The following is a 22,075-nucleotide window of genomic DNA, read 5'->3' as shown; positions in this document are numbered from 1 at the left end:
AGTGATGTATTCTGCAACGAATCCAGGATATTTTTAAATGCTAGAAAAGTTTGGCAGAAGCCCGGTCAGCTCAACAGTTATGTGTGTAGTTAGCATTTATTTAGCTGTGAATCCCTTTAGTCAGGGTATGTGCTCTCCATCATTCCTTTTTGTTTTATACTCAACTTGTTTCAGTTACTTCCATTACCAATCTGGCTCCTAAATACGTCTGCACGTGTGACCTCTGGAAGGGATGTACATAACCAGTGGTCCAACTCCTTGCCCCTCTACACGGCTCAACCTACATGTTAGTATACCTCAGTGTCTTATTTTCCCCTTCCCAGCTGCCCCTAATACTGGTTTTATCAAATACCTCTTCCATTCCCCTCCAGTCTTCTTTGGACAAGTCCTCGTGGTCAACCCTCTTGTGCTCTTGGCTTCAGGACTTGGAAGGTAAAGCCCCCCCCCCCCCACCCTTTGCAGTTGTTGTGAGACTGGTCTATGTCTTGGATGGTTTGCATGACTGGCCTGGAAAGTGAAGCCAAAGGAATTCCCAATGAAAATGCTTTCATCTTGAGCCAAGAAGCCTGAGTAACTTTGAGTTGGGAATGACCATAAGTACTTGTCTCAGAAATCTGAAGTAACCCTAAGATTTGGTTTTCACTTTCTGGTGTGATGTGAAAGCAATGCTGCTTGCCCAATTAATTGGTGGTAGAGGAAAATCCATGCAAACACCTGAAATGAAAGTCATTTGTACGTGAACTTCCTGCTTTCTTTGAAATTCAAAATTCTGAGGATGAATGAGTATAGTTGGCCCCAACTTGTATGTACAGAGGCTCTTAAGATATGAAGGCAACTGCGATGTTTTAAAGGAGCAGTTAACTGTCTCAGATAAAAACAACTCTTGGATGACTTTATAGTCCAAAATTCTTGGCAATGAGTGTAATTTAGGAAGTGATACACATGTGTGTACTTTTGAAAAGAGGAAGTGGGCATTGAGACTTTTTAGTTTAGTGGATTGGGGAGGGCATTGTTGGTACTACATTGGCACAGCAGTTATGCAAATCAGGGGACTGGGCTGATTATAGTAGAAACAAGAGACCAAGAAAATAAGACTTGAGATACAGTTTAGATTTCAAGACAACGATTTATCTAGGACTCTTGTAAGGGGCAAATGGACAACAAATTTCAAGTGTGGCCAAAAGGGGCACAATTCTAAACTTTTCTGTTTTATTTTTTATTATTGGATTTACCCCTTCCCTCTAGAGCCCATTAATTTGCATTTCCTGAGTGATTCTTGCCTGAGTGTTTGGGGGAGATAGCCCTCAGATCAGTTTGGGAAGTAGAGGAAACTCAAATGAGGTTTTTAATTGTTTACATATTGCTTGCAAAACTCATAAAACCTCAGTTGTTCAGCCCTTTCAGGTCTGCCTTTGCCAAACCCCTTCTAGGCCTCAGACCTCCTGGGGGCGGGCCTGCCTCAGAGCTTCACGGGTTCCACTGGGGACTGCAGAACATAACATCCTCATGGGAAACTGCAAGTCCCTGAAAGGCACACCAGGGGTTCTCTACCTCTGACTCACAGAGGCGATAGCACCAGGAGCTGCTTGGCAAACAGGTTCCAGGCACCAAAATGTCATCGTGGAGGACGTGGCCATCGTGGGAAGGCCTGCAGCAGAGGCGCCCTGGTCTGCAGATGCTGCCTGGTTTCCTGGGCCGCTCATTGAAACGTCCATGTCCCCAGTCAGCACCTTCGCCTCTCCGGCTCTTGGCCTCGGGTCCGGGAAGTGAAAACTGCTGTCTCCCTAAAGACCCAGCACCCCGACTTGCAGTGTGGTCAGACTGTTTGGGAACTCCGAAAAGGCCCGCGTTCTGTTTTCCTCCCACTCTTAGTTTAGCCAGAACTGCACGGAGATGGATTTATTCCTCTCATATGAAATATCCCCACACCGAATTATTGCTCCTGAGGCATTTATTACTTCCCTTAAAAAAATTACTTAGCCTGACAGAGTCGCCTGGAGTTCCATTTTCAACCTGATTTGCATCGGAGACAATGACACATCTTAAAATCAGCCTTCTTAAGCAGCAGGGACGGGAGTCCTTCACATCACTGGAAAGAGGAAGCGGATGCTTTGTGATAAACAGGAAAGTCCTCCCTTGCTGTTGCCTATGAGTCCACACCGTTTTCACCTTGAACCCTCACATCTGAATTGCTCCCAAGGTGAACCCCTGGTTGTCTTTCAAATGCCATTTCTAATACATGGGGGTGCTCTGTGACCTAAAAAGCCCCCTCATAAGGTGAGAGAACATGTCATTACAGACTGTAATTTCTACTGAGAACTAACAGACATCTGGAAGGAAGTAACTTTATGAGGCAGAAAATTAAAGAAGTCACTTCCAGCCTTGCCTGTGCATTACCAGAGTCAGGATACACGCCACTATTTTCTGCAAAGCCAGAAAGCAAATAAGGTATTGATTGAATATAAAAGAAGAGAGACTCTGGTAGTAAATAATCATGAAGAAAGTTTGAATGGCTAGTCTGGAGGGTGAAAATAAAACTGCCTTTCACCAAGTATCACTTTTCTACCTTGTGCTCTTGTACAGTGTGCAAAGAAGTGGATTCAGTAGTTTTAAAGACAAGGGCCGTGTTACAAACATAGGCAGAGCATTGTTATAGAATAGGGGGATGGACGGAGAGAAAGATGCTCAGGCAAAGCATTTCTTATGGCCAATTAATTAGTCCTGGTAAATCATTTCCTACCAAAGCTACTAAATGAAAGACCTTTTGGATTCTCAGAAATTAGGAGTGAGACGTTCTTTTCATTCTGCACAGCTAGACCATAATTCATAAATTATTTAATATAATACTAATTTATACCAACAACTGACTATAAGCCTCAATTAAAATATCCTGAAAAACTCATTACCCATCAACCTACTTCATAAAGAATGTGTCATATCCTATTTAGAAAAAACAAATGAACGTCAGTGCAAAAGGTAATTGCATTTCTAAGCAACAGAATTCAGCTGGGGTGGTAATAGTCACAGCCTGGTGCTGAGGATTGCAGATACCCAAGGCTCTTCCAGTTGGACACCAAAGTGGTCTCCTATAGTCACTTGATAAATATTTGTGTTTCTGACATTATAGTAAAATCCAAGTTCTTGTTTCTGGAATGAATTGATTGTCTGCTCATGACAAATCTTATTTTGACCTTATCCAGTTTCTGCCCCAGTGGCTAAAGGAAGATATAGACTGGGGGTTAGGATTTAAACTCAACTGAAGAGGTCCATGAAGTGAAAAAGGGTGAGTCACTGACCTAGAGAAGATTTTCTAGAGGGAAGAGGCACAGCCTCTAGCAGTGTGGGTTGGTGGTTAAGAACACAGGGTTTGTCTTCAGAGACCTGGGTTTGTGTTCCAGCTCTTTCTTAAAGGACTATGGCTGTCCTTGTTAAGGACTTGCGTTAGTTATGGTAATGCTAGCTATGGTAACAAAGAGATTCAATGCAGTATAATGGCTAAACATAATCAGAGTTTTTCTCACTTCTGCAACCGTATGGGGCAAGCCCTACTGGACAGCAGGCAGCTCTCCTCATGCAGTGGACTCAGAGACCCAAACTCCTTCCATATTGTGGCTCTGCCTTCCGCTAGGTCCTTGTGATAGCAGCTGGTGCAAGGAGAAAAAGAAACCATGGAGAAGGCAAACCCCTTCTTCAAAGCCTTGGCTAGAATTAAGACACATCACACTCATTCTGTTGGTGAAAATCGGTCATGGGTCACATCTAAATGCAAATGGATGGTGGGTGGGAAATGCAGTCCCTGTTTGTTTAGCCACTTCCCAGGGACAGCTATGTAACTAAGAACATGGTGGTGAGGGATGAATTTCAGTATATGGCTAGCTATACCCACCATAGGGCTGTCTGTCAGAGACAGCAGAGATGACATTCTGTGGAAGGAAAGTCTCCAGGATCATAGATCAAAAATTTTGAGAGGGGAGGGACTTAAGAAGAGTCAGCCAGTCACAGGGTTTCAAGCTTGAAAACAATGAGATTAAACCTGCGTGAAAATCAGGCTGAGGGGCTCCTCTGGCAGCTGAGAGAAGAGGTATCAGGCATCAGGAAGAGTAGGGTCCACCAGCTAGTGGAAGTGTCAAAAGGGTGGGTCCCAGGCTCCCCTGGTGGCACAGTGGTTGAGAGTCCGCCTGCCAATGCGGGGGACGCGGGTTCGTGCCCCGGTCCGGGAAGATCCCACGTGCCGCGGAGCGGCTGGGCCCGTGAGCCATGGCCGCTGGGCCTGCGCGTCCGGAGCCTGTGCTCCGCAACGGGAGAGGCCGCAACCGTGAGATGCCCGCGTACCACAAAAAAAAAAAAAAAAAAAAAAAGATGGGTCCCAATGATCAGGGTTTCTCTTCGAGAGAAAACTCTGCGTTCTGTGCTGAGGGCTATCATTACAAAGATGGTTGAGGTTTGCCTCTACCCTCAAACAGGAAATAGAGAAAAATCTGTATTCAGGAAGCAGATGACAATCCTTGGAGGCTAAGTTGCATGCGCGCGCGCGTGTGCGTGTGCGTGTGCGTGTGTGTGTGCGTGTGTGTGTGTGTAATAGACAGAAAGAAACAGGTGCATCAAGGAAGTAACACCTATGCTCTAGAAATGAGTTGGGGTTAGTCAGATAAGGGGAGTTGGTCTAATTTTGTTTTAAGAAACTAAACTTCTCTTCAGTAGACTCACCTGGTCTTCCCTACCTTAATTAGCTCTCTGTAGTTTGAAGTATCTAAACAAATACAAAGTAATGGTTAAAGAAAAAAATGAGGTCATCACAGAATTAAAGCACAAGGAAATGTAAGTACAAGCATGTTTATTGCATCGCTGTTTTTTAGTGGCAGAGATCTGGGAAGATCCTTCATGTCCATCAGTAAAGGGAATGACTAATAAAAGTATGTTCCAGCATACTGGGCATTATGATACAGCTGTTAAAAAGAATGGCTTAGGTCTGTATGTACTGACCTGGAAGGGTGTCCACGGATAAAGCAGGTTGCAAAGCACTGAGTTTTATGTGCTCCCACCTTTGCATAAACAAATTGAAACACAAAACCTGTATGTGTGTATCTGTTTGTATAAGTGTGGAGAAAGGCGTGTGAGAATACACTCGAAGTTTTAACATCAGTATTTGGAGGAGGGAGGGGGGCTTGAAGATTGAAGTGAACTTTTCCCTCAAGCATCTGTTTTGTAAGTTAATGATTAATAAACAAGAAAAAGCCTACAAGGATGTGTTAAACCTCAGAAACTGGTAAAATACAGAATGCCTCCTCTACCCAAACTGTGATCATTTACTTCTCCTGTCAACAATTATTGGGTATCTCCTGGGTGCCAGTGCTTTCACGGACACTGTTTTATTCAATCTTTAGAATAATCCCAAGAGATCTTATTTGCAGAAGGTAAAATAACGTAGAGCTTTAGTAACTTGCTTAAGGTCAAATCACTAGGAAGATGGTGGAGTCAGCATTGTGCCCAGTCCCTTCTGGCTGCAGAGCCTGTGCATCCTTGCTTACACCTCTCTCTTAAAATTGGGGGGCTAGGTGGCCCTATTTTTTAACTCAGGAATTCTAGCATCTAACTAAGCCAGGTAAACTAGTGAGGGTGCTAATTAATGTATGGAAGGGTGATCTACAGCAGATAAGAATCCTGTTGGGAATAATCCCAGTCCTTGCTGAAAAAGCTAATCAAAGGGGCTGGAAAGACCCAATTTTGAAAGAATCCCCTTGGAGGTGAGTCACTTGGTGACATCTCTACCAGAGGCAGGGAAGTGTGAAAGGAACATGCGTACACTGGTATAATCTCCTTTGATGGTCTTGGGGTGGTGGGAAGAACTGCTCTTCTTTCAGCTGGCTTTGCCCCCCGAAGTGTTTTGAGGGGCCCTTGTGGGTGTAATCTCACTTTCTTCCTTCTCGAGTTAGGGCTCTTCACTTATAATTATGGGTTTCAGACAACTGAAGCATTTCGAGGCCATGGATTTCTTCAGAACATATTTCAAGCCAGAGAGGCAGCATTGCTTAAGACAAAGAGAAAACTCATTTCTAAATTCTTATTGGAGTTGGCAGTTCTGGCAAGGATTTAAAAAATGAAGATCGTCTTTCTTGGTGGGCTGAGTTTTAGCGTCTGGATTTCAGGTTACAGATGTCACTGTAGGTTTCGGTCACGTTACCACTCTCACTCGGGCTCAGGCATTTTCGTGGCACTCTTCCTAGGTTGGCTTTCCCCCAAAGTTCCAAATTAATAGGAATATATTTCAATTAGAAAAAAAAAAAGATACTAAAAAATGGTTTAAGAAAAGCTAAAAAAGAAGGAAGTCTAAGGCAGTGGTTCTTTACATTAGTGTCACCAAGGGACCTTTAAAAAATCCTGTTGCCCACACCACACCAAGGACCAATTAAATCAATGTCTATGGGGGTGGGACCCAGGCCCCCGTGGTTTCTAAAGTTCCCCAAATGATTCCACTGTGTCGCTGAAGATGAGAACCGCTGGCTTAGTGAACAATATTCTCACCCAGCTGAAGCAATAAAACTCCACTAGCTGTGCCTAGATTTTCAGGGCTGGGGTCACCCCAGGGGAGCACTGACAGCTGGTGCAGGACTTCTGGGCTCAGTTAGAGACCTTGGTGCAAAGAGGACTTCAAGCTCCACCCTTCAGCCCAGTGGCGAGCAACCTGTCCTGTTCCGTAGCCAACTGTCGAAAACCAAAATATATTTATGGGCTGCATTATTTTTCTATTCCAAATGAAAATAACTTGATTGAAGCCCATAAAGAAATGATGAGTGTTTCAAAGTAAGATGGACTATTTTACTAAAATAAGAAGGCTATGAAAATTGGCAGCTCTGAATTACTTAAAATATCTATCTGGGTATTTTTAAAAAAGGAAACTGACTAAACTTCTATCTTCAGATTACATCATGGACCTTATAGTGAAACCAGGTGGTCTGTGGGTGGTTCTGGAATGTTGATTGCTCATCTCAGCTTTAGTTTAAGGTTCTCTAATACCTGCGTGGCCATTCGCTAATTACATCGATTTTCTGAAACTCTCTACCTATTGAGGAACAGTCTGTAATCTGCTTTAGACTTGGCATTTTTCTTCATGAGACCAAGAGAAGTGGTTAAAATGTGAAAAATGGTACCAACTGGCCTTGGGAAAAGTGTATAAATGCAGGCATCATCTGTTCACGTGGCAAATTTGGGAAATGCAGTTTGGATGCAGTCATTGGCTCTGACAAGACCAGCAGCTATTAAATAATAAAGTATTGAAATTCCAGACATAACTTTCAGCAGTAACAGTGCTGGCTCTGATGTGCCTGATGTTGTCATCTTTGGATCTCACACACACACACACACACACACACTCCCATACTCTCCACAATCTTCCTGGCGATTCCCTGCATTTCTTGTCCTCCGGAGCCCTTTGTTTCTTCACTGATAAAAGCTTCCCGGTGGGGATTTCAGTTGAGGAAGAGTGAAGAGGGAAGAAATACAGCCAGTGTAGGGCTTGCTAGTGAGCAAAAAGACATATCCTATGAAACAAAGTTTTAATTTTTATTTTACATATTTATACATAAAACTTTTAAGGAACCCTCTGAATCCAACAGAATGTTAATAGCACATCTAAAAATGAACTTCAGGTAGTCAACATTCACAAAATGTTGAAAACTGATTAAAATATACATATTACAGAGACCTACAACTTCACTACGAGGCAGGCATGTATTTTTTGACTTGGATAGCACCGTCATTTACAGTTCTTTAAAACTACAGTGAAGAATGAAAGCAGTCAATGGTAAAATACTGCTCCAACTCAGAATCTCTAAACAAATAAAAATAAGGTTAAAACTACCCTCTTTGATTAACCATGATTTGTGATGGTGTAAGTACTGTACATTTTTTGTAACAATATTTTATTAAAATGCCTGGTATTTAGTGGCACAGTAAAAAAATTAAAATAAATTAAGAAGCAAAGGCCAATCACTGGACGTTAAGCTTCAGACATTATCGATGACTAACACTGATACTTGTTTGTTTCTATGCCACCTTTAGCAACAGCAGTTTTACAACCACAGAAGCAAAATAAATTCTAGCTTGTCCTCTGGTTGGATGGCTTCTTTTCACTTTGCAGGCATTTTCTCGGCCATGTGCTTCTGCTGACTCTCAGCGTGTCTGTAAAATGAATAATACAATTATTTAGTGCTAAGGAGAAAGCCAAATTGCTTTCCCATCAACAGCTAAAATATCCTCCAAACGGAGGCTCGGAGTTACTCATAGTGAAATCAAGAGAATCAAGAAACGGTACTTAATTCAAATGCATTTGCCCTCTTCCAATTTTTATATTCTATGTACGATTCCTTTTATTTAGTAAGCCACTGGATTAACCTGAGACATGTAGATGTCACATTCCTTTGAGAAGAAAAGTGCCATGTTTAAAAATGAAAAGAGAAAAGTAACTAGGGTAATTTATTCAACAAATGTTTAATATGTGCCTTCTCTGTGCTCCTGGTGCTGGGGATTCGGTGGTGAGCAGACGATGATCTTTGTTCTCATGGAGTATATATTCTAATGGAAAGAGACAAGAAAGGAACAGACAGCAAGCAAGGAGATAGCAGATAGAAGATTAAGTGCTAAGCAAAAAGTCAAAACAAGGTGTCGTGATAGAAAGTAACTGCATGACTACTTTATCCAAACACGCACATAGATGCAAATCTAAGTATTAACAAGGCTCTTGTTAATAATACAATGGTTCAATTTTATTCTTACAAAGGCTAATGTCTTCCAAACTAACGGTAGGGCTTTGTGGTTGTCAAGATTTCCCACATTTGCATATTTTTCCCCCTCAGTTAGTCCCAAGGGCATGATCACGGCAGTGAGGGGGCGACAGGGTGGGGTGAGTCTTACTCATCAAGCCCTATTACGGCCTGTGAGCCCAAAGCTGGGCTAACCAGCAGCTGGCCAGTGGAGATGAAGTGGGAGGAATGGCCAAGCTGCTTACATCACTCGATCGGGCACTAAGTAAACGTCTTCCCAGGGAGTGGCAGGGTCTGAAGAAACAAATGTTTTGAAGGATGATCTTAGGAAATTATAAATCTGGCAAGAGAAAAGCATCTAAGGGTGTGGTTTCCAGCTGTCATCAAAGGTCCAGGGGCAGTTTCTGGGTGCTGCCTAGCCTTGGGTAGTCAGTGATATCAAGTTTAACTCACTGGTATTATGCAGAATGTCTCCCATCTGTGTTACAGGGCAAATACATTCAGAAACAGAGAAGTGACAGCAGCAACCCTGCCACATGCAGCAGCCCACAAAGAATATTCTGATATTCATTTACCAACAAAGGGACTCAGGAAAAAGATATCGATAGCACCCTACTCCTAAAAAAGAAATTATGCCTTCTAGCAGACCATCTTTTTTTATCATTTCCATAAAGTAGCTCATGGGCCTCACTTGAACAAATTCAGCTCAATAAATATTTTGATGCCCAGTGACTAAGATTCCATGGTAGCTAATTAAAGTGTAGTTCTTATAGCAGTTTTAAAATATGTATCTGTGTGTGTGTGTGTGTGTGTGTGTGTGTGTGTGTGCGTGCATACAAACAACAAGGGGTTTTCTGAGACAGAAGGAAAGAACAGGCAGGCAAGAGCTTCAGAAAATATTGAAAGCTGGGTGTTATTTTGAGACATACATACAAGGGTGAATTTCATTAAAATTGTAAACAAAGGAGGGAAAGGGTTTCCCTCCATAAAACCAAAAGGTTCTCCTCAACTATTTATAAAGTCTTTATTAGGATTTATTTCACTCAAGCCCCACAAGGACTTCTTTTTATCAATAATCCCTATTGAGGACCTACTATGTACTTGGCAGGCCCTGTATTAGGTTCTGAGGACACAGCAATGAATGAAAATAGTGTTGTCTCTGCTTTCAGGGGGCTTATAGCCAGGTTGGTTGTAAACCATATAACACAATAGGATTAGCCTCTACTTGGGAGGGATGCCATGCTGCCAGGAGCACAGAGGGCCCTACATCAGTCTTGGGGGATCAGGGAGCACTTCTCCCAAGAGGTATCTAAACCCATGGTTTTCAAATTAGGCTGTGCATTGGAATCATCTGGAAAGATTTAAAAACTCCTAATGCATAGGTTACTTCACAGAATAATTAAATCAGAATCTCTGGGAGTGAGACCCAGACACCAGTATTTTAAAAGCTCCCCAGGTGGTTCCAATGTGCAGCTAAGATTGAGAACCACCGATCTGAACTGACACCTGAATGGTAGGAGCTGCACAGGTAAAGGGAATAGGTGAACAGGGCTTCCCAGCGGCCAAGCTCTTGGCCTTCTGGGATCTGGCTGCAAAACTCTGGCACTGCTACCTTTAGGGAAGTTTAAGTATCCTTAGATCCCTCCATGAGCAAAATTATATTTCTGCAGCCAGGAATGGGCATAGAAACTTCTCCCCACCTGCTCTAATTGAAAGGGTTCCTCTAGTACCTTTAAATTAGTGACTCCTCTCCTTTGAACCCCATGGTTCTGCCCACCCTGTCTCCCATGATCACACCATCTGAAAGGATAAGCAAAATTCACTGCAAACCTAAGTAATAGCCTAACATTCCGAGAGAAGGGAGGAGCCTCTGAATGTCATCTTAGCGACGAGGGGTGCCAACGCTGCTCTGAGGGGCAGAGAAACGGTCTCTGTTATCATAGGCAAGCCACAGAATTGACGAAAGAGTCTATATATTTTTCAGAAGATGCATGCCCTGGTTGTATATTTCACTACTGATTTCCCATAATCTTAATCCCTAGATGCAAAGTTGTTAGCCTAACAAAAAGGCAGGTGTCTTACAATTGTTGGTGCAGTGCCCGAATACAGCTGTAGGGGGCAATAATAGTATTTGAGTGTTACTATATTTCACATGCAGGCAAATATGCTAAGAAGGTATGAGAAGACCTTCTGGGTTTTTTTGCTTTTGTTTTTTTGGTTAGGGGTGAGGCAATATAACATACAAAGCATACAAAACAGAGTGCTGCCCATAGGTCTTTAAAAACGAACTTAAACATAGTTCTGCAGCATTTATTTTGCTACCCAATCTATTTTTATAACACTGCATTTAGAAAAATATTATACCCAGTGTTACACATTGAGAAGTGGTCCCTGTGGTGAGTGCTGAGAGCATTTTCAGTACATATGTTTTCAAACTTCTCTTGGATGGTTCTGGATCATGTGGTTAATTCCTTATGTAACCGTGGCAAGCAGTTTTCTTTCTCTCCTTGGGAGCTTCTACTCTCTGAATACCATTTCTGGGATTAATAGTAACTGTTGCCTCGTGGTCTAAAGACTTCCTATAAACTGTCTCAGAAAAGGTGGCATCGTAAATACAGTATAGGATCATAGGAATGCTCACGGTATTTCATATACTTTATATATTTATGGTGAGAGGCTTTTCCACAAGGAAAACTATGAAGAAATGCAAGATCTTGACCAGCCATTAGCCTAGTTTCCCTATGCCCCAGGGAAGGAAGCATTCTTTACCTCTTTACAGACAGGCGCTCGGAACCAGGCCCAGCTAGAAACTCAAGTCTTGGAGTCTCCCCATGGTGAGAGCAATCTGGTGGCGCTGGTGCTGTGGAAAGATGCCAGTGTCCTTGCCTTCCGGGCATGGCAGATGCGATCAAGAGTCAGGTCATATAACAGCAAGTGCCACTTGGTGGCACCTACCACGTGCTGGAATCGTGCCAGCATGGAATGGCTTAGGGACGACTCTCAAGGGGACAGTCCTTCAGGATAAAGTCCTTAGGCCGGAATTGCTGACCTGATTTAAGTGGGGGTGGACGAAGTTCTAATGCACTTACAATCCATCACTAGGGGAGGATGGTTGTGGAGAAGCCATGCATTTGGATGGGAGCAGTTTTGGCCACTTCCCCTCCATCTAAACAGCTGACACCAGCAGAGATTAGGCGAGTTACTGATGGAAGTAAGGAAAGAAGTTCTCTAGAGCTCGCTCTTGCCTTAATTCTTAGACTTCCAACCATCCCAGGCTTCCTTCCTTCTTTGCAAAGATGAGGCACCACTGACCTGGTCAGGTCCTCGATGTCCACCAGCATGGCGTCTTGCTCTGTGTGCAGCTCATCTCGTATGAGGAGCAGCTGGACCAACTCTTCATTCAAGCCTGGGGCAAAGAAACGAAAGCATTTAGAAACAGATAAAAATGGCATCTAAGTCAGGATGTGAAACCACTTATGCACCATTATATACGTATGATAGATACATATATACAAACAGCTAAACATAGCAGGAGACTATTTTTGCTAAAATGTAGAGTTCTTACATTAGCGTCTCATAAGCCCAGGAGAGGTCACCAATTTGAGAGCACGACTAGCTTGCATACTTATAGAAGTGTTGAAAGAAAAGGAGTACAATGTATATCCAATTATATTCACGCTAGAGTGGGAAAAGAAACTGTTAGCTGTTAGGAAAACAGCTTGTTAGAAGAAGCGGGATTTTGTTTTCAAGAAATGTGAACGCGGAAGTCTGGGGCACGTTAAGTTTTCCACCGTTCATCTTCAGGGTGCTCCTGCCACACGGAGAGCTGGAGGGGCCACTGCACCCGACAAGAGCCCCATCAGACCCCCCGCTGGGGAGGAAGGCGACTTGAGGATACTCAAAGGCTCCTCAGGGTCGAGGGGAGTAGCAGCCCTACGTGTAGGTTGTTCTAGGAAACAGTCATATCTAAAGCTGTGGGAGAACCAGATGTGTAAGACCTGAAGAAATAACCCCTGAGTTCTCTGGACAATGGGTGCTGAGGAAAGCATTCTTTAGGATTTATACTGGGCATAAAATAGATGGAAACATACATAACCAGTCTTCCTGAAATCAGTGTACTGGGTTTAATTTGGCTTCTGCCATTGAAAAATATAAACAAGCAGGGGGCTCTCTCTTGCTTTTTCCCCCTCACATCAGCTGAGAACGAAAGCTTCTAGGTCTGGACATGTGGACACATGAGGGATAGCATTCAATTAGCAAGAGCTCAGAAGCCAAAGAAAGGAAGGGGGTATTCAGCGAGGTCCTCCTTGGAAATGTTTTCAGAGATCCTGACCTCAAATGATGCATTTGTCTGCCTTTAGTTCTAATTAGTTTTCAATTTAAAAAAGGACCAAAAAAGTCATACAAAGAGGTCTAAAACTCCATCTACTCCTGAAAAGGACTAGCTGGCAATGTTATTATTTAAAAGTCTAAGGAGGATGTTTCAGTGGTAAAAGATCAGAAAGCCTTTTAAGTCCTTAATTCCTAGTAATTTATGCTCAACTAAAATTAAAATGTAGTAGAATTCTTAAAAAGTCTGTGAATCTATGGTTTCCTAATTAAAATGTTAAATCCTTTCTCTTGATTTTAAAATGCTGAAGGTATTAACTTGCCACTGAATACATCCAATTTTATTTTTTCTAGTGGGTTCTTAGGGTAGCTTTTTATACTAGTACTCAGTAGAGTGCCTGCATAGTGCGTGGGAATGTCTTTTCTGTATGAAGTTTTAAATTTTTTATTACGGACATTTTCAAAGAGATACAAAAGTAAAGAGAATTGTTTAAGGAATCCCCCTGCCCCATGCATCCAGCCAGCTTCAACAGTTATCAACTCATGGCCAGTCTTGAACTCATCTATCTCCCCTTCTCCCACTAGATCATTTGAAAGAGAATTTCAGACATCATATTATTTCATCTGTAAATGCTTCAGTATGTGTCTCTAAAGACATGTCTCTTTTTAAAAAAAATTTAACGTAACCACAATACCTTTATTGTACCCGAATAAGTAAATACATCTAGTTGGTTTGCATTTGGTTGGCATGTCTCTTAGGTGGTTTTAATCTATCAGCCTACGGACTTTATGGACTTGTATGTTCCAGAGGCTGGAGGGCTCGTGAGTTCACCTGGGCTAAGCATGCTTTCCCAGTGAGCGAGCTCTCTCATTGGTCCAGCACCTGCCCTTCCCTGCGTAACCGATCACTTCGACTGAATGCCACTCACTCACCACCCGCCCTGCACACTTCCTGTGGAGGCCATTCTTCATTCTGGGGGGAAAAGGCCCACGCTTTCTCACCCTATAATTTTCACATATCGGTCATGTATACTTTCACCACCTGGAGTCCCACAGCATAAGTCGAATAGAATTTGATGACCTAAAATGAATGTACGTGCAAGTAAAGCCGAGCGTATAACTGTATAATAAATGACTTGTAACTACTAAATTATACTCTACAAACAGGCGATGGGAGCCAACTATATGCCAGGCACTGTGCTGGGAGCTGGGGATTTCAGATGAATAAAAAGGATCCCTAACCTCTGTGAACCCTGAAAAAGTCTTAAAGTTTCTCAACATTTTACAGTAAAAAAAAAAACAAAACCAAAAAGAGAGCCTGTGATTCTCTTCTTTTCCTTGCAAGTACACAGGAGGACCCCAATGAAACGTACCAAGGGACTGATCCAGGAAATAGTACTGTCCATCCCATGATATTTTACACTTAATATCCCATTTTCCAGAGCATCTTACACTTACTTTCTATCTGGGAATGGAGATCATTGACTATCACTTGTAGCTGCCCAATAGTCATGTCTCTCAGGTCAGTGGGCTTTAAACTTCTTTTCATCAAGCATTCACTTATATGAGGCATGTGTGGCAGCTGAAGACAGAAAGGGAAGAAATGGAGGGGTGAGCAGCAAGCACACTGAACATACAACCCAGTTTTCTCCTAAAAGGCCCACCTTCATTCACCCACTTCAGGTTCCTTGCTTAAAAGCTTTCCCCATCTGACTTTCCCAATGTGAGGCCCTCCATATATGCACATCATCTGAAATGCTATTGGCATCAGAATGGGACACTACTCAAACCAAAAGCTTTTGGACTGGTCTACAAATGAGAGTCAATTGTTACATCCACAAATGAATTACCAGGGAGCTCAAGAAATGTCAATGACATGGATAAAATTAATAATATCAGCTACTTATTAACTTATAGCATGCTACAAGCACTGTGCTAAGTGCTTTGAGTACTTTTTCCACAATTGTGTTCTGACACAGCTATTATTATTATTCCCATTTTATAGATGAGAAAACTGAGACGTGTCCAGAGCCCCACAGTAGGTCAATGGCAGAGCTAGTCTTAAGCTCCAAAGTCCAGGGCTCTCATCCACTCTGCCATACTGTCTTCACTGAAAAGGGGGTAACAAGAGCTAAAGCAATAGTGAGTTTGCCATAGCAATGGGTTCTTAAACTGAGACTGCTTTAAAGGAATTAAAATATTCCCATGACAGCTAATACCGCCCCTAAGAAACACAGTAGATATGAATCAAGAGCAAAGTTTACTTTTGTGAGTGAAATCTGTTGCGTATGTATCCTTCAGTGATACAGTAGGAAGGAAAAAGAAACAGACTTAAATGTTTCTCAATGACAGTACGTTTTGCACACTGCCTTGTAAAAACCCAAGTTTGCATAACTCTGGGAAAGGACTGGGACAGCCTCAACCATTTGCAGCCACCAAACACTCGCTTGCATTTCAGCGTTCGCTGCTTACAAGATCAGCGACGGGAGACTTCTTCCTGTTCTGTTTTTCCACTTCTACTTGCATTTTGGCCATTGGTTTGGCCATGGCAAGGGCCATTTTGGCTTCGGCTTGCAATTTCTTTTGCCTTGTGAGGAAATCCATGTCATCCAGGGATTCGGATTCCTCTTCAGTAGTGTCTCTATCGGAATAGGAAGAACTCTGTTTGCTCTGTGAAGGGAAAAAGAGCAGCCCTGAGCTTTGTGTGCCGGGTACCATCTTTGGAGCTGAGCTACAGTCTTCCCTGAGCCCTCTCTCAAAGCAGCCAAGAGTGCCCTCCATCAAGGGACTCAACTCTTGATTTGATTTGTACCCATCGCAAGTAACATTTTAAAAGCTACTTTATTTCCTCAGTCAGTGACTCTGATTTTAGCATAAAAAGTAACATATTTCCTCAGTCAGTGACTCTGATTTTAGCATTAAAAAGTAACATAATTAATAATAGGGAGAATATATATTTGCAACAAACTTGAGACATTTCTTTGATTCTTACTCTCAAACCTTTCTTGAAGTGAACAGACACAGCAAAATAGTGAACCCAGAGCTAAGGCGGTGCGTTGCTCCCTGGAGCAGACAGGATCTCAGGCATCCTATGAAGTTCTGACGCGGCATTGCACTCAACAACCAACACGGTTTCCTGTTAGTCAGTCTTTGGTAAGAAAGGCGATAGACCTCCCAGAGAGGAAAGAAATCCAGCAACAAGCACCCAGGATCATCAAGCCATCTTTTGTAATACGTGTGCAAGGAATAGTAACCAATGTTTAACCCACATTACCTTGCTGGTTTCTCTGAGCAACAGCTATGTGCTACCATTCTCACCCCTGCCTGGATTCCATCCCCTGCCTTTTAAAATGTGTCCCATTGCTAGTCTGTGCTCATATTTCTAAGCCCAGTGGGGAAGGATTGGTATATAGTGTATTTTCTTTTATAATTTTTAGGGCCTATGTGATTTCTCTTATGATTTAGTATGAAAGTAGTCGCTAACTTTAACAGAGCTTATGTATCCTTCTCGGATCACAGTTTTGATTTTTCAATCACTGTCAAATTTTATGAGCATGCCATGTCAAGAAATGTCATGAGACACTGCTTTTTTAATCTCTGAAATGTTTGTTTCTGACTAACAACAGAAAAGAAGCTAAACGACCAGGAGAGCACACTCTGAGCCTCAGTGGCAGCTTTGGGACTCACCATGGGAGACAAGGGGGTGTCCAAGCTCGTTTCGGTCTTGCTGTCATCGGCATCGCTGTCCTTATCGCTGCCACTGTCGTTGACAAAGCATATCTGCAGGTTCATCCCACTCTGCAGCCTGGGCAGAAGCAAACAGGACACTAATTCCATTCAGCTATTTGTTATCTGGTAGCATCCAAAAGAACTGCCTGATTTTGCTAAAGAAAGTAGTTTAATGTGTTCTTCACAGGGAGCAGTGAGTGAGCAAATATTACTCCCAACTCATAAATGATAACTTTTACTAGAAGATAAGAAAGATAACTTGATAAGCTGATAAATGATAAGATGATAACTCTTAACTCATACTGTATTAGTTTTTTTTCCACACACAAATTCACGCTGGGAGAAAAGTAATTTCAGGCCACATGATAGCACCCAGCACAATACCAAACACATAGTTGGTACACAATAAAAACGCGTTGAGACACTGAGTTTACATTTTTTGTCGATGAAGAGGAATGGGCCCTCAGCCAAATAAGGCTGCTTGGTGTCATCTAGTGTCCTGCCCCACGGGGACAATCCAATGATGCTCATTAGATACAGCATCCCGGGGCCAGAGCTCTCCGAAGAAAGACTCCTTTTTATTCCCAAATAAGGTCGTCTGAAGGAAAATTTTATTTGAGACGGTTGTCAAAAGCCAACCAAGGGAGCCCATTTATGTCATTAAAAAAACACACCAGAGGTTCACCCTCGAGAAACTTAAGGAAACCTCCAGCTTAGTCAGAAAAGCAGAATGTTGGAACACAACAAGGCTCTACAGACTGCCTTGCGTACAGAGCCTTAGAGGCAGAGATGTCTTGGGAGCTCATTATGTTTGTGGCGAATCTGGGAAGCTCCAGAGGGATGTTGGCGGAAATGTGGTCACAAAGGGCCAGCCGGCTGTGTATCTGCTATACACGCAACCAGGCTGTGGATCCAACTCTGTGTCCTAACCTTCATCTGAAGTCGAACACATTTCATTGCTGTTTGACAACAAAGTGTTTTTCAAGAAGCACTTTCTTAGCATCCCTAGCAGCCCCAGTCTGTAAGTTTAGAGAAAGAAAAGGCAGAAGGAAACTCCTAAGCAGCAAGGGGTCATAAGGAGGCTCCTGTAAGCCAGGTTTAGGACAGGGGACACCAAATCTGCTCTGGCGTTATTATTGTCACAGTGAGAAATGCAAAGAGCAACTCGTCTGATAGTTGACATTCCCATTTGCTTTTCTTTTTATTATTCAAATGGGTAGGGATGCTCTGCATAAATTGCTCAAATGACTCATTTAAAGCACTTTGATTGAAAACAATACAGAATTCAGAAAAAGAAAATGTACTGATTTAACACAGGCACCATCGTTGTTATGTGTATGTACTGCCACCTATTGTTAACTTCTCTAATTACTGAAAGTCCCAGCTTATTTTCCCCAGGAGAGAAACGCAGCCTTTCCCTCTGTAGGTCCAGTTCCATTCCCCCACTACCCGCCGGTGCAGGCAAGCAGACCCAGGCCTAGGGCTGGCCACAGAAAGCAACAGGTTCTGCTGTGATCAGCTCAGGGTGCTTGGAATCAGTAGGACTTAGGTTTGAATTCTTACTTCTTTCCCAAGGCACATTACTTTATGAACCTCAGTTTCCTCATCTGTAAAATAGGTGAATAATTCAGTGGTTTGTAGAAAGCATGAAAAGAGCTCAGAGACGGGCACAGGGCAGGTGCTCTGTACCTGTTCATTATCCTCCTTTCTCTACTTTCTGAAAGCCTAGACAAAAAAACCCACAGAATTTTAAAGGTGATGTGACTTTGTAAAGGGACCCCTGCAGTCACCTACTTGAATACCTGGCCTGATCACAGCAATTCCTGATGCACAACTGACTCACTGGGGGCATCCCGAGCTGACTTTCACTGTTGGGCAGCTTGAACATTTATTGAGCTGGAATTTGTCCCCTTTTAACTTTCTATCGTTAGAATTTTTTTTTTTTTTCCTGGAGAAATGTAATATGTTCAGGTTACCCTTTGATCCCATATAAATTAAGTTTTAAAATTTATTGTCTGTAGTTGGTAAAAAAAACAAACAAATCAACCCATTTTAAACAATAAAACTCAAGATACATGGATCGGACAACAGTGGAAATTTAAAAAGTGCAAATTAAAAATAGATATATTTTAAAGTCATATTTTAAAATAAAAAAGACATTTTAAATTAAACCTAGTTCGAATCAAGGATTATGTAGTATGTCCTATTTATTGAATAACTAAAGTCTTGAAAAGAAGACACTATATACACAGATTATAAAAATATAAAATAACACATGATACCACTGCAAAATAAGGTTTAAAACATCCAAAGATATATATTTTCACTATGAAGAAAGTCTGATCGTAAATTCTGTTGTTCTGCCCTCAAACTGACCTTTGTGCTAAGGATCAACTCAGACCTAAATCAACTATCTCATGCAGCGTTTCTAACTCAGAAAAGGCCAAGAAAAAAGAAAAGGGAAGGATTTAGTAGTCGGAGTGAAATGAAAAAACACCTCAGGTAGAAATTCAGAAAATCGCCTTAGTAACACATTATCACCGTGGGAAACTGAGCAGAGCTTCTTACAGGGTGAGCCTTATAATTCCTTATAGAGGTAATCACCAAGAGTGTTACTCTCAGGAAAAGGAAATTATATGATATTACAGCTAATAGTTCAGCGGGGATTTTAGTACAGACATCTTAAAACGGACTCAGGTTTCAAGAAGGATTTGTTTGCCTTTAGCCTTTAAGAGGGTTTAAGATGAAGGCGGCTTTGGGGAAACTCGACCACAGCTCCCATGCAGTGGCCAGTGCTGAGGGCCTCTGTGCCACTGGGTCCAGGAACGATAACCCCTGTTCCTGGCCCCTTCCCACCCCGGGGAGGCATGGCTGTTCTGAGGCTCTCCCTCCAGCCACTCGGAGCCCCTGTCCCTCACACTGCGGTGTCTCGCCTATAACCAGGCTACGCAGTCTGGCGAAATCCCAGCAGCCGGGGGCTAATTTGCTTGGAGCTCTCAAGCACCGTCTGAGGTGAAAACAAAACACTAACCTCTTCTTGTTAATTAGTGATATAATTTAAGGTATCCAATTCAGGGTTACTTGATGTTTGGAATGGCGTTTGGCAGAGGGCTATGAGCAAAAGGCTGCTTGATGTCTGCCTTGCCCGTGGATTTGATTACTGGAAGGTCTGTGTCCTGGTCACCCCGGAAACCTCTTCTCCTTATGCCATGAAAAAACACACTGCAGCCCAGAGTTACTGACAGGGAGCCGAGGGTATGGGGAGGGGGCTGTCATGGATGGAGAAGGCTCAGAAACGTGAAGAGATAGAGACTAAGAGTGCCTCCTGGACATCTCAGTGTGAGTGAACGTGGCTTTCTGAGTGACACTTCCTGTTGGCCAGGATCGGGAAAGCATTTAGTTGATAGGCTGTTCAGCACCAGTGTCCACTTGGCATTTACAGTGAGGAAAACTTACTTAGAAAACACATGTGCTGACCTCCAACTACTGTCAGCAGGGATATTATGAAAATATGCTCGTAATTCAGAGAATGATGGAGATGGAAAGATCTTAACTACTAAGAGGATATCTCAAAGACCTAGCTACCTGGTGATATGATTTGGTATAAAGACAATACCTTTTTCAAAATACAGGGACGAGACCAGTTTACTCCGTGGGAGAAGTGATGGGATGGTCTTAAAGTTTGCTGTGACCTCTAGTGGGGCAGCAGCATTGGGAATCTGGCCTTTGTCCTTGGCCTTGGGTTGCAGTGACTGGGAGTAGCCTGGTCTGACGGCCAGCTCCGAATCCCAGAACTATTTGGTGTTTTCTGATTTTAAAAACAGGAATCTCCCAGCACTAGCTTAGACTGCCAGCATCCACAGAGGAATGCTGAAGATTCTTTGGTTCTATCCCCTGCATCACGCCTTAGTTAATTTCACTTGAACGGTTACAGTGAATTTGAGTTTAAAAGTGTGTTCACTTCATTCTCTCCTTGGGCTGTACAACCACCTGTGGATTACAGGCAAGGCAGCGGTTACTCAAAGAGGTCAGATAACTTGCCCCAGATCTGTGACAGCCTGATTATCAAAATGGTCCCAATTCTTCCCCTCTCTCTATCTGTATAATAAGACTGCGGGTTCTCCATCAAGAGGTGGAGTCTATTTCCGGACCCCTGGGCTGGCCTCCTGACTTGCCTTGGCCAACAGAATGCAGAGGATGTGACGATATTCCGGTTCCGAGCGCCTCCATCCGCCCACCCCCCCACTCCCCGCTGCCCCAGGGAGCCGTGCCGCTGCCCGCAGAACAAGCCCAGCTCAGCCTGCTGGCAGAGGAGGGACTTCGTAGCACAGAACTCAATCGTCCCAACTGAAGCCCCAGGCACCTGACGCAGCTCAGCCAAGAGCAAGCAGTAGTGGTACCTCGCCAACCCGTAGCCAGTCAATCAGACACACGAGTAAGCCCCATGCGAACCCAGCTCTGATGAGCAGCAGAAATCAGTGCTTATCATCGGATGCCACTGATGTGGGTGGGTTTTTATTACACATCACCACCATGGCAACAGATAAATGGTACAAGATCACAAAGCAAGAGACTATAGGCTGGGCCTCTGGTTTTTGAATCCAGTGGCCTTTGCCCCATACTGCACTGCACTTAACCTTCGGTTTGGATACATTAGGTCTTGCCTGTGATGGCAATATAATTTTAAGCACATAATGCCTCCTGTAGTTGCTTATAATCTCAAGGTAATTGTATGGTTTCCTTAAGAAACAGAGAGGAAACTTTGAAATGCCTATGGATTTCAAACATGCATTGCTCATCTTCTGTCCAAAACCAGTGTGGCTGTGAGGGCCTCTGGCCCTGCCATGCCATTCATTACTCAGTATTCCCAACTAGTTTGTGGCTGGGCTGTTAAAATATATTATTTCTATTTATTTTAATGGATCTCTGATGCATTATTCAAAGGCTTTCTACATAATGAATATTATCACCCATTATCTTTTCCTGTTTCATGAGAATTTCAAAGGAGACGGAATATAAAATGTGGATTGTAATTACCCAAGGGTAGCTATAAACACATTTCATTTTTCTAAGGATTTGTCGTGAAGAAAGAACGTGGGAACAATTGAGGTTTGGGTAAGTTCTAGATGTACTGCGTGTGTGATGGTGTGTCCACAGAATGTGCTGAGGTGGGTTAAAATGAGGTGCTGCTATTCCTTAATAAACTGTGAAATACCTTTTCCATTTCCCAAACCTTGCTCCTTACTCTTCCTTTCCCT

At 42.9% G+C, this 22,075-nt stretch overlaps 1 protein-coding gene across 7 annotated transcripts in view; it reads right to left on the bottom strand.

Moving 5' to 3' along the window:
* Positions 1–7,534: 7,534 nt before the first annotated feature.
* Positions 7,535–22,075, bottom strand: part of SCHIP1 (schwannomin interacting protein 1) — a 785,715-nt gene continuing 771,174 nt past the window's right edge. For 5 of the 7 annotated variants that reach the window (XM_007454125.1, XM_007454126.1, XM_007454128.1 and 2 more), the window contains 5 exons: positions 16,776–16,893; positions 15,561–15,758; positions 14,547–14,670; positions 12,072–12,165; positions 7,540–8,178 (listed from right to left, as the gene is read on the bottom strand). In XM_007454125.1, coding sequence (XP_007454187.1) covers positions 8,127–8,178; positions 12,072–12,165; positions 14,547–14,670; positions 15,561–15,758; positions 16,776–16,893 — 586 coding nt within the window. In that variant the 3' untranslated portion in view covers positions 7,540–8,126. Of the gene's footprint in view, positions 8,179–12,071; positions 12,166–14,546; positions 14,671–15,560; positions 15,759–16,775; positions 16,894–22,075 lie in introns of all 7 variants that reach the window. The other 2 variants (XM_007454123.1, XM_007454124.1) reach the window with 1 other exon arrangement.

The sequence above is a fragment of the Lipotes vexillifer genome, unplaced genomic scaffold (genome assembly GCF_000442215.2).
Source record: "Lipotes vexillifer unplaced genomic scaffold, Lipotes_vexillifer_v1.1 scaffold641, whole genome shotgun sequence".
Taxonomy (NCBI): domain Eukaryota; kingdom Metazoa; phylum Chordata; class Mammalia; order Artiodactyla; family Lipotidae; genus Lipotes; species Lipotes vexillifer.
This window is presented reverse-complemented; position numbering and strand designations above follow the sequence as displayed.